Genomic DNA, 15,591 nt, shown 5'->3' on the forward strand with positions numbered 1-15,591 from the left:
AGTAAGTGTGACTGAAGATTGCTAATCATAGAGCTACTTATTTCCAGCTCTTATTAACTTTAAAGCTCACATTCTGAGTTGTTTTGTCAACATTTATTTCTGTTAAACAAAAGTCACTGTATGATTTTCGTATGACCTCTAAAGTGTACTAGTCACCTTATATATTTCAGAGCCATGCATCAACAATATTGTAATACTGTGCAGGCTAACTAATGCATTATCAAAATTAGTTTTGTGTGTGGGTTTTTTAAAACAGTTCATTAATGTTGTCTGAGGCCAATAAGCAAAAACAGATGGCAGAACTATGTGAGCGAGCCAAGAGGCAGCTAGCAGAACAGTACAAGCATCATGAGGAGCAGAGAGCCAAAACAAAGGCAGCAAATCAATCAGTTAGACAGATTGTCCCTCAAGAGGCCAACTCTTATTTTGCACAAACAAGCATACTACCTATTCCTTTTCCTTCAACTTCTTTGTTTAGAAACGTTTAATGGTTGTAGAATTTTGAGATTTTTTTTTTTCAACAGTTTCCACCCATGTGGAGATCCCTAAGCATCAAAGTACAGGAAACTGAATCACCACTGAGAAATTTCTATTGCATGATAAGAGAAATATAATTCTGAATTACATTTAACTTGTTTCTTTAAGTCACTATCACATTGCATATTCATTATCAGTTGTAATGGGGCAGTTTAACTGCCTGCATAATAAACATTAAACAGTCTGTTTTCTTTTTTTAATGAGTCACAAAGAAGCTGTCAAGTGCAACCTCTTTTTTCTTAAATAATTTGTACAACTATTAACATTTTGTACATAATGCAGGAAAACTCAACAAAGCACCATCTCTCTGACTTTGCAGGAATAGAAATGCTAGAAACAGTTTGTACTCGAAGCAGAAGTTCAATCAGGCACTGAGTGAAAAAGGATTGGGAAGCTGTGCAATTTTAACTCTAATACAAGCAAGACAGGCAAGGACATGTCTCGCATGCAATCCATCATTCTTCAGTTGAAACAGACACCTCCTACGTATAATTGTGCCAGAGGTTATATTCTGCAAACTGAATAGAAAATAAAACAGAACTCTTAACTAAGTAATTCTCAAAAAATGCAAAATACTCAGCAAAACCTACAGAAAAACATGTTAAAAATTCTTCATTAAAATAATTAAATATAGATGTAACGCCTTACTTCAATATACCGTCCATCGCAAATCCTTAACATGACATCCCATAGCCTCCATAGCTTCATGCCAGTCTCCTGAAAACAAGAAACATAATTTCTTAGTTACTGCTACAAATGGAAATCGTCAAGTCCATATAAAAAATGTACAGAGCCACACTCTCTAGAGAGCATACAGAAATGTTAGCATGCGGTTAATGCTACAAATGTTCTCTCAAACTGTTCCATTCAGACTGTTTTAAATGATCACATTTTTACTGATGCAGAGTGAGACGTGGGAAACATCTGCTTTAAGACGATATTAGCAAAATGAGTTATTTAGAAAAATGAATAACTTGGATAATCTCCCAATTTGTATAACCTTCACAAGCAAACACATTATAGAGTTCTCTACTGAACTAAGTTGTGTTAGCCTTATCTCCTATTATCTTTATTTTGGCTTTAAATTCAAGTACTATTAAAAATGTTTACTTTTCAAGTCTCACTAGCAAGTCTACACTGTAAGGATCCTTGAAGTCATCAAAAGAGCTCAAGTGGTGATTTTGCAGATTCTGAGGCAGTCATTGCCAAAGACAATTGATGTGAGTGAAAGGATAATAAGTAGAACTGCTGAGGAAGATCTTCAAAACAAATCCTACACACTGAGTGTAAGATAAACGCTCTCAGACACTGCTAGAGCAATGTCAGTCAGTTGTTGGAATTTGTTTTCATGTTCATTTAAAAATTAAGCTATGGGACAACTCACATTTCTGACCAGAGGATTTTTTACAGTAGATGCAAAAACCAACCATAGATATGTAAATGGGGTCACACACAATCCAGAAGTCATTAAGTTGTTGCCAGAACCAAATTTCCCACCAGTCGTCACATGCTATAGTGGTGTGCGCATAAGAAGGGCAGATGGTGGGGTGATGCACAGTGGCAAGGAGCAATGAACTATACGTGACACTCTAGCCAATACTGTCATTCCACCACCTCTGCGTGTAAGCATATGTTTTGGAATGCGTGTAGAGAATTTAACACCGATTTTAATTTTATTTTAGATATGGTGAGAGTACTTAGCCAATGAAGTATTCATTATACATGGAATAAAACAAATATGAAAAGTATAACATTAAGAGTATAACATTAAGAACTAACACCAAATTGTTTTCTGACCATATAAATTTTATTGGGAAGAGTCAAAAGCAGAAACACTGGGCCAGTGCAGTGCTCACCCAGAATTCCAGAGAAACACACACACACACACACACACACACACACACACACACACATCTACTACTTTAAGGGTCTCATTTCCTAATCTAATTCCCTCAGCATCACCTGATTTACTTCGACTAAATTCCATTATCCTTGATTTGCTTTTGTTGGTGTTCATGTTATTTCCTTTCAAGACACTGTCCATTCTATTCAGCTGCTCTTCCAGGTCCTTTGCTATCTCTGACAGAATTACGATGTTGTTGGCAAATGTCAAAGCTTTTATTTCTTCTCCATAGATTTTAATTCCTACTCCAAATCTTCTTTTTTTTCTCTCTTTTTCTTGGTTTCCTTTACTGCTTGCTCAATATACAGATTGAATAAAATCAGGGATAGGCTACAACCTTGTCTCACTCCCTTCTCAACCACTGCTTCCCTTTCGTGCCCTTCGACTCATATAACTGCCATTTGGTTTCTGTACAAATTGTGAATAGCCTTTCACTCCCTGTATTTTACACCTATCACCTTCTGAATTTCAAAGAGAGTGTAACAGTCAACATTGCCAAAGCTTTCTCTATAAACGCTAGAAATGTAGTTTTGCCTTTCCTTAACCTATCCTATAAGATAAGTCGTGGGATCAGTACTGACTCGCATGTTCCAACATTTCTATGGAATCCAAACTGATCTTCCCCGAGGTCGGCGTCTGTAAAGAGTACGTGCTAATATTTTGTAACCATGACTTATTAAATTGATAGTTTGGTAATTTTCACAACTGTCAGCACCTGCTTCTTTGGTATTGGAATTATTATATTCTTCTTGAAGTCTGAGGGTATTTTGCCTGTCTCATACATCTTGCTCTCCAGATGGCAGAGTTTTGTCAGAACTGGCTCTCTCAAGGCCGTCAGTAGTTCTGATGGAATGTTGTCTACTCCCGGTGCCTTGTTTCGACTCAGGTCTTTCAGTGCTCTGTCAAACTCTTCACGCAGTATCGTATCTCCCATTTCATCTTCATCTACATCCTCTTCCATTTCCATAATACTGTCCTCATGCACATTGCCCTTGTATAGACCCTCTATATACTCCTTCCACCTTTCTGCTTTCCCTTCTTTGCTTAGAACTGGGTTTCCATCTGAGCTCTTGATGTTCATACAAGTGGTTCTCTTTTCCCCAAAGGTCTCTTTAATTTTCCTGTAGGCAGTATCTATCTTACCCCTAGTAATAAATACTTCTACATTCTTACATTTGTCCTCTATCCATCTCTGCTTAGCCATTTTGCACTTCCTGTCGATCTAATTTTTGAGACATTTGTATTCCTTTTTGCCAGCTTCATTTACTGCATTTGTATATTGTCTCCTTTCATCAATTAAATTCAATATATCTTCTGTTACCCATGGATTTCTACTAGCTCTCGTCTTTTTACCTACTTGATCCTCTGCTGCCTTTACTATTTCTTCTCTCAAAGCTACCCATTCTTCTTCTACTGTATTTCTTTCCCGTTTTGTCAACCCTTCCCTAATGCTCTCTCTGAAACTCTCTACAGCCTCTGGTTCTTTCAGTTTATCCAGGTCCCATCCCCTTAAATTCCAACCTTTTTGCAGTATCTTCAGTTTTAATTAACAATTCATAACCAATTTTAATAGGTGGCTTCCTCTTTCATTCGTTACCCCCCAGTCCATATTCACCTACTACTTTCCCTTCTCTTCCTTTTCCTACTATCGATTTCCAGTCCCCCACAACTATTAAATTTTCATCTCCCTTAACTATCTCAATAATTTCTTTTATTGCATCACATTTCTTCAATCTCTTCATCATCTGTGGAGCTAGTTGGCATATAAACTTGTACTGTGGCAGGGGAGAGCTTCGTGTCTATCTTGGCTACAATAATCCATTCACTATGCTGTTCATAGTAACTTATCTGTGCTCCTATTCTTTTATTCATTATTAAACCTACTCCTGCATTACCCATATTTGATTTTGTATTTATAGCCCTGTATTCACTAGACCAGAAATCTTGTTTCTCCTGCCACCGAACTTCACTTATTTGCACTATATCTAACTTTAATCTATCCATCTCCCTTTTTAAATTTTCTAACCTACCTGCCCGATTAAGGGATCTGACATACCACATTCCAATACATGGAACGTCATTTTACCCAAGAGGACGTCATAATCATTTAACCATACAGTAAAGCTGCATGCCCTCAGGAAAAATTACGGCTATAGTTTTCCCTTGCTTTCTGCTGTTTGCAGTACCAGCATAGCAAGGCCGCTTTGGTTGATGTTACATGGCCAGATCAGTTAATCGTTCAGACTACTGCCGCTGCAACTACTGAAAAGACTGCTGCCCCTATTCAGGAACCACACAATTTCCTGGCCGCTCAAAAGATACCCTCCATTGTGGTTGCACCTACAGTACAGCTATCTGTATCGCTGAGGCATGCAAGCCTCCCCACCAACAGCAAGGTCCATGGTTCATTGGGGTATACAAACGGATAATACATGATGTGTCACCAGTGCACAAATAAGCTAACTAAAAAGCTCAGTTCTGCCGGTTTCGCATTTACAAATACATCTCTCATTGTTTTGAGCAGCAGGCAGAAATGTTTGCATGCTTTCACTCAATACTGGCCTAAAACAATCTTCTGGGGCAACACAGCTTAGGTTGAAACATTATTTCTTCTAGAGAAATGTGCAATGAGAATATCGCACAAAGTTGACAGCAGATTACCTTGCAGAAGCCTCTTCAAAAAACTCGGGATTCTCAGATGTTAATGCCAATATATTAACTCTAGTAATGGTATTTGTGTATAAGAGTGTATTAAGGATTAACTCTGCCTATTCATGACTACAACATTTTAAGTAAAAATAGTTTCCACAAAGATCATGCATCCCTGTCTACCATTGAGAAAGGAGTTCTGGCACAAAAGCCCTTCAACATGTTACCTGGGAACACAGCCATGTAATTGAAAATCCTCAGATATTAAAAATTAAATAAAAGCGTACTTATCAGCCACTCCTCATACAATTTACCAGAATATTGGAATGTAAATTCTATTCACATTAAACAGGTTTTTATCTTTCCCCGTATATAAACAACTTATTGGACAGGCAGCTTACAGTCTGAGGTTTGAGTGACCTGCTCCTTCTTCTGTTTCCACACCTCAGTTCTGAAAGTTGGAATAGCAGTTTCTACTTTTATGTGTGCCTGCCAGTGGCACATAGAGTTTTCAGTCCTGGAAGCCTGCTGGACAGCCATTCTGCTTCCTTGTAATTTTATGCTCTCCAACACAATGGGATTTACGGAACAGAATGAATGAATGAATAAATAAAACCTACTGTTGAAAGGCATTTTATAACTTGAAATGTTCTATACAAAATCAAAAGGGGCTCTTTTCTGAAGTTACAGCGTGTTGCAACATTTAATATAGATGTCATCTCTAAATTCGCTGAAAAAGCCAACAAATCTAAGAATGTTTTGCACTATTATGCAATTTGTTTAAAACACTCTATGCTGTAAATGTGGTACCAACCGTCTCTTTGTTGGCCACACAAGGCATGTCACACACTGCTCTCATCTCCACAGAAGAAACATTTAAATCCACTACTGCGAGCCACTGCTCGAGAGGGCTATCTGCACTCTGAGCTCTGCCTCAGATTGTTCTCAGATTATCTTCAGACTATTCTCTGATCACACTGAGTGTACAGATGACAGTGCAATCAGATATTGTGACTGAAGAGCCTAGCTTGAGAAAGTATACTGTAAATAAATAGATTTATGTTTTAACTGTTTTATAGTGTTTTATGTGATCAATATTTCTTTCAATGTCAATGGAACTATTAAAATTTTTCTTTTCTAGGAATAGTCAGGAGCGGAAAGTGTCTAGATTTATTCATTTTTGCATTATTGTTAACTTCACAGCCCAAACCACAGGAAACTCATGATCTTTCTTTTTTCTTGGCTAAGAGTGTCGATCCTTAGCCTGTGTTGAAGTAGAGTTCCACACCCTGTCCTATGAGGAAGTCATCTGGAAGCTCGATGAAATTTTTTGAAGCACAGATTCAAGAAGCTGCAGCTCATTTCAGAATTTTTTGCAAGTGTCTTCTTAGTAATCAGTCTTACAAGAAATGGATAGCTGAATTCAAGGGCATGATTTGGAACTGCAAATTCAACTGCACTTGAGGAACTTCTTTTCTCAAGATGAAATGCTTCGCAATATCATTATCAGAACCTTGCAGATCACAGAATGCAGACAGATTCTAAAGCATTGCAGTCATTGTCTTAAAAATATTCTTAAAGTAATCAAAGCTCAGGAAGTACAAGATTCTGCAGATCTTGACTTTAATGTGCTTGTTGTCACAACACTGACCAAACCTAGTTCCAAGCAAACTCACCCCACATTGCTTATATTGACTACAGCCACAAGCCATGGCTTAAGTAGGGAATGGCAGCCCAGCCACTGATACTGCAAATTTGTGCACTCCGAAGTCTTGTGTCAAATGTTAAATCATACATGATCACAAACACTGCTTTCTACACAAAATAGAATGGCAACATTGTCATAAGCCGGAACACACAGAGCAAATGCTCCCCTGCAAAACAAACTCTCTTCCACTTCAATCTAGATTTGAGCAAATGGAAATTAACATGGTCACATATTCTGAATCTTTACCCACTCCACATAGTTCACAGGAACTATGAACCACAAAACAATGTGCACAGCTGCAGATCAGCTCTCCTCACATGTATCTCGCAAAATGGACAAAAACAGCCTTCCGAAAGTTAAAACTGACAGTCATGTTCTGAGAACAAACCACAAACCATTCATATCTTTACAGATTTGCGATTAATCTACACCTTTTCAGTTAGATACTGGTGCTTCAGTCAAACTGATTAATCAAACCACAAACCAGCAATCGGGACATTTTCGGCTCCGAAAATCACACCTGCGCCTCATAGCCAACAGCGAACATACCTGTGCTCTTGGGATGTGCATTTTGCAAGCAAAATATCAAAATACAATTCTATCAGTGACATCATATTCGAGTTCCAATATTTTTGGCATGGATCATCTGATTTGTTTGGAGGGGGATTGGACACAGGGATGTGAGGAACGTCGAGCACGAACCAAGTGTCCCCTGATCGGTCCACTGCTGTGACCGCCCCGGGTACTGCCTGCACTGTGGTTGACACCTCACCCATGGTTGAGTGGGAAATCATTCCAAAGTCTGGCAGTCAGCGAAAAATTTTCCAAGGGGCCGATTGTTGGGCCTCCCAGGTTCATTTGATGAACAGGATTCCGGCGTTATCTGTGGCTGACGATGTCTCTGAGCCGGATGCAGTTGTCCATCCTGTTCCAGAGGAAGCTTCTTGGCCCGCAAGGTCTGGGCATTCACAGAGGGTGGGTTTGCTGGTAGTTGGGAGCTCAAACGTTAGGCATGTAATGGGGGCCCCTTAGGAACATTACAGCCAAGGAGGAGGGGGGGGGGGGGGGAAGTCATTCCGGATGTGGAAAGGGTGCTTCCGGATGCCACAAAGAGTACAGGGTGCAGCCAACTGCAGGTGGTGGCTCATGTTGCTACCAATGACGTATGTTGCTTTGGATCGGAGGAGATTCTCTCTGGTTTCAAGTGGCTAGTGAAAATGGTAAAGACTGCCAGTCTTACTTGCGAGATTAAGGCGGAGCTCGCCATCTGTAGCATCATCAATAAAACCGACTGTGGTCCTCTGGTGCAGAGCTGAGTGTAGGGTCTGAATCAGAGGCTCAGGTGGTTCTGTGATTGCGTAGGCTGCAGATTCGTTGACTTGTTCCACTGGGTGGTGGGTTTCCGGGTTCTGCTTAATAGGTCGGGAGTGGAAGGACTGGACGGATTTTTAGGTTAAAGGGTCCCAGGGAACCACAGAAAGGGCGTCTGTCTAAAAGGGGACAGTAAAACACAGTAAGTTAGTTGTAGAAACGATTGGTAATGTAGTTGTAAATTGTCGTAGCTGTGTTAGGAAAGAACCAGAGCTCCGATCCCTAATAGAAAATACTGAAGCTCAAATAGTTATAGGTACAGAAAGCTGGCTAAAGCCGGAAGTAAGTTCACCTGAAATTTTTTCAAACGATCTAACAGTGTTCAGAAAGGATAGATTAAATACAGTTGGTGGTGGAGTATTTATTGCTGTCAGAAGTAGTTTGCCTTGTAGTGAAATAGAAGTAGATAGTCCTTGTGAAATAGTATGGGATGAGATTATACTTGACAATCGTACTAAACTATTAACTGGATCTTTTTACCCCCCCCCCCCCCCCCCGCCACACACACACACACACACACACACACACACACACACACACCAAACTCTGAAGATATAGTTGCTGAACAGTTCAAAGAAAACTTGAGTCTTATTTCAAATAGGTAACCCAATCATACCGTTATAGTCAGTGGTGACTTCACTCTACCCTCGATATGCTGGAAAAATTATAGGCTTAAAGCTGGCGGCAGAAATAAAACGTCATCCGAAATTGTACTGAATGCTTTCTCAGAAAATTATTTTGAACAATCAGTTCATGAGCCCATTTGAAGCATAAATGGTTGCGACAGCATACTTTACCTCTTAGCAACAAATAATCCTTGTCAAACAGTGAGTATCATAATGAATACAAGGATTAGCGACCACATGGCAGTTGCTGCTAGGCTGAATGCCATCTACAACCATCGAAAAGGAACATAAAGTATATCTATTTAAAAAAAAAGCTGATAAAAATGCTCTTAACGCCTTTTTAAGAGACAGTCTTCACTCCTGATCTGATAATGTAAGCATAGGAAAGTTGTGGAATGATTCAGTATCAACAGCAATTGAGAGATATGTACCACATAAATTAATAAGTGATGGTACTGCTCCCCAATGGTACACAAAACGGGTCAGATCGCTGCTGCAGAAGCAGCGAAAAAAGCATGCCGAATTTAAAAGAACACAAAATCGCAACGACTGCCAAAGTTTTGCAGAAGTTGAAGTATAGCACATACTTCAATGCAAGATGCTTTTAATAATTTCCATAATGAAACTCTTGTCTCGAAATATGGCAGAAAACCAAAAGAGATTCTGGTCATACATAAAGCACACCAGTGGCAAGACGCAATCGATACCTCCACTTCACGATAACAATGGTGAAGTTACTGATGGCAGTGCCGCTAAAGCAGAGTTATGAAACACGGTTTTCCGAAACTCCTTCATCAATGAAGACGAAGTAAATATTCCTGAATTCCAATCAAGAACAACTGCCAAGATGAGAAACATAGCAGCAGATATCCTCAGTGTCACAAAGCAGCTTAAATCACTTAATAAAGCCAAGGCTTCTGGTCCAGACTGTATACCAGTCACATTCCTCGCAGAGTATGCTGATACAATAGCTCCATACGTAGCAATTATATAGAACCGCTCGCCCACAGAAAGATCCGTACCTAAAAACTGGAAAATTGCTCACTGCTCAAGTCACACCAATACCCAAAAGGGAAGTAGGAGTAATCCGTTGAATTACAGGCTCATACCACTAATGTCGATTTGCATTAGGGTTTTGTAACATATGCTGTATTCGAACATTATGAAGTACCACAAAGAAAACGATTTATTGACACATAGTCAGCATGAATTCAGAAAATACCGTTCTTGTGAAACATACAAGGGATGTCAAATTGATTCCATATTTTCAGATTTCCAGATGGCTTTCAACATCGTTCCTCACAAGCGTCTTCTAACCAAACTGCAAGCCTATGGAATATTGCCATTGTGCGACTGGTTTCATGATTTCCTGTCAGAAATGTCACAGTTCGTAGTAATAGATGGAAAGTCATTGAATAAAACAAAAGTAATATCCGGGCGTTCCCCAAGGAAGAGTTACAGGCCCTCTGTTGTTCCTGATCTATATTAACAACATAGGAGATAATCTGAGTAGCCCTCTTAGATTATTTGCAGATGATGCTGTCATTTACCGTCTTGTAAAGTCATCAGATGACCAAAACAAATTACAAAATGATTTAGATAACATATCTGTATGGTGCGAAAAGTGGCAATTGGAATAACGAAAAATGTGAAGTCATTCAGATGAGTACTGTTATAACATCAAATTAAACACATATATTTAAAAAACCACAACACATAGAAGTCACTGAGCAAGTTGACAAAGCAAGACATGTGAACATGGTACATTCAAATGAGCACTGAGTAAAGTCTAGCGGGGCACTTTGAATGATCGGCGAATCACAACACTTTTTCCCCCTTTGAAATTTTTGCACTGGTCTTGATGGAGGTGGCCTGTAGATCGCTAACGTCCATAGGCGTTGTTTGACTGGCCATAAAGTCTCGTGGAGGAGGCTTCCCGCATGGACGGAGGTGTCCCCAATGATAACGGGTCGAGATGACAGGAGACGTAGGGGTCAAATCTGCTGGGGCCCCATGCACCAATCTGCCCGTTGCAGCAAATCCAGTTGATATAACAGGAGACATGGGCGATGTGTCGCCATACGTAGGAGAAGGAGTGGCGTCCGTAGGAGAAGGAGGCGAGTAGATTGGCTCCGACAGATGATGGTCATCGGGTTCCTGCATGGGCATGTCTCCTGGTGGCGTCCGTTGTTGTACTGGTACCGAGATGACGGTGACAGCGCTGCGTTGTGAGTAATGGGAGATGCCAAGATCCCAAGCGTCGGGTAGAGCCGAAGGTGGCGTAGCAGCCTTCGGAACAGGCGTTGCCGGCACACGACGCCGAATCTGGTCCGAATGACGCACTGCAACAACCGTGTCTGTCTGGATTTCATACAGGCATCAGCCACGGTGTCGTAAAATGCGGCCCGGACTCCATTTTGGCCGCCTGCCATATCCCCGTACCCAGACAAGTTCGTCGGCGGTGAACCGGCCAAGCAAAGGCACCCGCGGCCGTGAGCTGGAAGGCCACAAAAGATGAAGTAGCGTGCGGGACTGTCGGCCATGTAAGAGCTCAGCCTCAACATTTGACTGTGGATGGAACGGAGGGGCAGTGACATGCATAACGCCGTGACGAGCACAAAAATCCGCAAATTCGGAAGAGCAAATTGCTGACCATTATCAGTAACAAGAGTAAAGGGAAGGCCTTCCAAAGAAAAAATGCAAGCGAGAGCACTTGTGGTTGCCGCAGTGGTAGGCGACGTGCAACGGACAATGAAAGGAAAGTTAGAGTAAGTGTCAATTATGAGGAGCCAATAAGTACCTAAAAAAGGTCCCAAGAAGTCAGCATGAATGCGCTCCCAGAGCATCTCAGGCGAAGGCCACGGTGACAAAGATGACTTCGGGGCAGCAGCCTGTGACGCACAAGGGCCGCAGGCAGCGACCCTGTGTGCTATTTCAGAGTCAATGCCAGGCCAGTACACATGACGGCTCGCCAGAGATTTTGTGCGAGAGACACCCCAGTGCCCTTGGTGAAGAAGGCGCAAGACCAATGCACGCAAAGATGCAGGTACCACAACACGCAGAGAAGCATTGTCAGTGCAAAGGAGGATAACACCATCCCTAGCTATGAGGCGGTAGCGCAAAGCGTAGTAGTTCCGCAACGGGTCAGAAGTCTTAGCGCACTGACAATCAGGCCCACTTTTCTGAATACAGTGTAAAACCCGGGAGAGGGTAGGATCAGAACCCGTAGCAGCCGCCAGCCGGTCCCCGGGAATCCATCCACAACCCACTGCTTCGCAACATCCAGATGGAAACACAAAAGTTTGTCCCTATCGAATGCCAGATCAGGACCCATGGGAAGGCAAGACAGTGCATCAGCATTCGCATGTTGAGCCGTCGGGCAGAAACGAATCTCATAATTGAAACAAGACAGGTAAAGAGCCCAATGCTGGAAGCGGTGTGCAGCCTTGTCGGGAAGTGACGTCGATGGATGAAACAAGGAAACAAGTGGTTTGTGATCCGTAACAAGATGAAATTTGGATCCACAGAGAAAAACACCAAACTTATGAAGAGCATAAATAATGGCCAAAGCTTCTTTTTCAGTTTGAGAATACTTTTGTTGGGCATCCGTGAGTGTTTTGGAGGCATAAGCAAGGGGTTGTTCAGAGACATCAGAAAAACGGTGCGCAAGGACTGCACCGACCCCGTATTGAGAGGCGTCCGTGGCAAGAACAAGATGTTGGCCAGGACGATAAGTAGCCAGCCACGGGGCCTGTTTCAGCATAGTCTTCAATTTCTGAAAAGCCGCATCACATGACGCGGACCAGTGAAAAGGCACGTTTTTACGCAACAGGCGATGCAACGGCTGAGCCACCGAAGCAGCAGACGGTAAAAACTTGTGATAGTATGCTATCTTCCCCAAGAAGGCCTGCAGTTCCTTAACAGATGTAGGGCGAGGAAGGGCATTGATCACAGCGACAGTTTGCTGAAGCGGACGAATACCATCTCGAGAGAGTTGAAACCCCAAGTACGTGATAGATGCCTGAAAAAATTGTGACTTCTGAAGATTACACTTAAGACCGTCAGTCTGTAAGAGATGAAAAAGTGTGCGGAGGTTCTGAAGATGTTCTTCAGTGGTGGAGCCAGTGACAACAATGTCGTCCATGTCATTTATACACCCAAGGACAGGGAGCAATAATTGTTCCAAGAATCTCTGAACGAGAGCAGGGGCGTTGGCAAACCCCGAATGGCAATCGTTGGTATTGATAGAAGCCGAAAGGCGTGTTAAGGACCAGAAACTGCCGGGAAACAGCGTCGAGAGGAAGTTGATGATAAGCTTCTGACAGGTCAATTTTAGAAAAATACTAGCTTTCCGCAAGTTTAGTGAACAATTCTTCAGGTCGAGACACAGGGTAAGTGTCGATGAGGCATTGCGCATTTACAGTGGCTTTAAAATCAGCATAGAGACGAATATCACCATTGGGCTTAGCAACGACAACGACAGGAGAGGACCACTCACTGGAAGTGACAGGAAGCAAGACCCCTGAAGCAGTGATACAATCCAGCTCCCGTTTTACCCAATCACAAAGCGCCACAGGAATGGGCCTAGCCCAAAAAAAATTTGGGGGTTTGAGCGTGATATGAGCTTCAAAGTCTTTGCACGGCCTAACCCAGGAGAAAAAAGGGACGAAAGTGTCGTCGACAAGGAATCCAATTGAGCATAAGGAATAGCATCAGAGACGATATTGACAGAGTCATCTATGGAGAACCCAAAAACGCGAAAGGCGTCGAAACCAAAAAGATTACCCTGGTCGACCACAAATATGGGAACAGTGTGGCTGACGGATTTGTAAGATACCTCAGCATTAAATTGTCCCAAGAGAGAAATCTGTTTATTGTATATCCGTAATTGCTGAGTGAAGGTGATAGGAGTGGAGAACCCAACTGAAGATACGTCTGAGAATTAATTATAGTGGCAGCAGAACCAGTATCCACCTGCATGCGAACATCCCGACCAAGGATTTGGACAGTGAGGAATAACTTCCCTGAAAGGGAAGAAGTGCAACTGACAGACAACACAGAAGCAGAATCAGCGTCACGGTCATGAACATCATGTATGCGGTCGGATTTGCAAACGGCAGACACATGACCCTTCTTTTTGCAATTGTGACACATGGCCCAACGTTGGGGACTGTCCTCCCGTGAATGTTTCGTAAAACACCGCAGACACGAAGGAAGTTGCCGGGGGGTTTGCTGCAGTTTCTTAGAGGGTTGTTTACGGTTAGGCCGAGGCTGCATGTGGGAGCATACTGCGGCCATGTCTGCCGGTGGGGACGCACCGCATGCGTCGTCAACAGAGGTTGCATTTCCCCGGTGTCACCCCACGCCTTTATTAGCACCCCAGCGGCGCAAGAAAGTTCAAGAGACTGCGCGATGGATAGGACTTCATCTAGAGTCGGATTTGCCAACTGATGGGCACGTTGCCTCACTTCTTTGTTGGGCGCCGACCAGATAATAGCATCCCGTACCGTGGCATCGGCATAGGGTTCTTTGTGAACGTCAGTAACAAATTGACACTTTCGACTGAGGCCGTGAAGTTCAGCAGCCCAAGCGCGATAGGATTGATCTGGTTGTTTTTGACAACGATAAAAGGCAACACGAGAGGCTCCCACATGTGTTTGCTTTTGAAAATAGACAGACAGAAGTGAGCAGAGCACATTTCAGCAAAGGACAAAGACACAGGATCTTTCAAAGGAGCCAGTTGCAACAACAACAGTGAGGTGAAATCCATGAAAAGAACAGAGACTTACATTTTCATTCGTCCGTGACATGAAATGCCAAGAAGTGCTGTCGAAGACGTTTTTCGTAATCAGACCAGTCTTCTGCCGTCTCGTCGTAAGGAGGAAAAGGAGGTATAGACAACGACAAGAAACGCCCCGCATTTGATGCCACGACGAAATCGTGAATCGCCAATGTTAGAAGTGTTTGCTGTTCAATGAGACCTTGCAATAGTCGGTCGACAGTAGCCATGGAAACCTGTGGGTCAACGAAGAAAAGGAAAAAATCCACTACTTCGTCGCCAATTGTTATAACGTCAAGTTAAACACATATATTTCGAAACAACACAACACATAAGTCACTGAGCAAGTTGACAAAGCAAGACATGTAAACACGGTAACATTTGAATGAGCACCGAGTCCAAGTCTAGCGGCCACTGGCTGGCTGGCTGGCTGGCTGGCCGCTTAGATGGCGCAGCTGCTGCATGGCTGGCAGACAGTGCCGCATGTAGAGGAAGCGCGTAATTGCACGGTGGCAATTTACACTTAGAAGGTGCAACAGGTCTACTAAAGAGACTGCTTACACTGTGCTTGTCTGCCCTATTCTGGAGTATTGCTGTGCGGTGTGGGATCCACATCAGGTGGGACTGGCGGATGACTTCGAAAAAGTTCAAAGAAGGGTGGCTCGTTTTGTATTATTGCGAAATAGGGGAGATAGTGCCACAGACAGGATATGTGAATTGGAGTGACAATCATTAAAACAAAGACGTTTTTCTTTGCTACAGGATTTTCTCATGAAATTTCAATCACCAGTTTTCTCCTCCGATTACGAAAACATTCTATTGGCACCCATCTACATAGGAAGAAATAATCATCATGATAAAATAAGAGAAATCAGGGCTCACACAGAAAAATTTAAGTGCGTGTTTTTCCCACATGCCTTTCGAGAAGAAATGGTAGAAAGACAGCTTGAAGGTAGTTCACTGAACCCTCTGCCAGGCACTTTACTGTGAACAGCAGAGGAATCACATAGATGTAGAC

At 42.4% G+C, this 15,591-nt stretch overlaps 1 protein-coding gene across 2 annotated transcripts in view; it reads right to left on the reverse strand.

Moving 5' to 3' along the window:
• Positions 1–313: 313 nt before the first annotated feature.
• Positions 314–15,591, reverse strand: part of LOC126094720 (protein AMN1 homolog) — a 105,299-nt gene continuing 90,021 nt past the window's right edge. The window contains exons 4-5 of one of the 2 annotated variants that reach the window (XM_049909262.1): positions 1,186–1,254; positions 314–1,055 (exon numbers count right to left, since the gene is read on the reverse strand). In XM_049909262.1, the coding sequence (XP_049765219.1) occupies positions 1,020–1,055; positions 1,186–1,254 (105 nt within the window). In that variant the 3' untranslated portion in view covers positions 314–1,019. The remainder of the gene's footprint in view (positions 1,056–1,185; positions 1,255–15,591) is intronic. The other variant, XM_049909261.1, reaches the window with a different exon arrangement.

Source organism: Schistocerca cancellata, chromosome 8 (genome assembly GCF_023864275.1).
Source record: "Schistocerca cancellata isolate TAMUIC-IGC-003103 chromosome 8, iqSchCanc2.1, whole genome shotgun sequence".
Taxonomy (NCBI): Eukaryota; Metazoa; Arthropoda; class Insecta; order Orthoptera; family Acrididae; genus Schistocerca; species Schistocerca cancellata.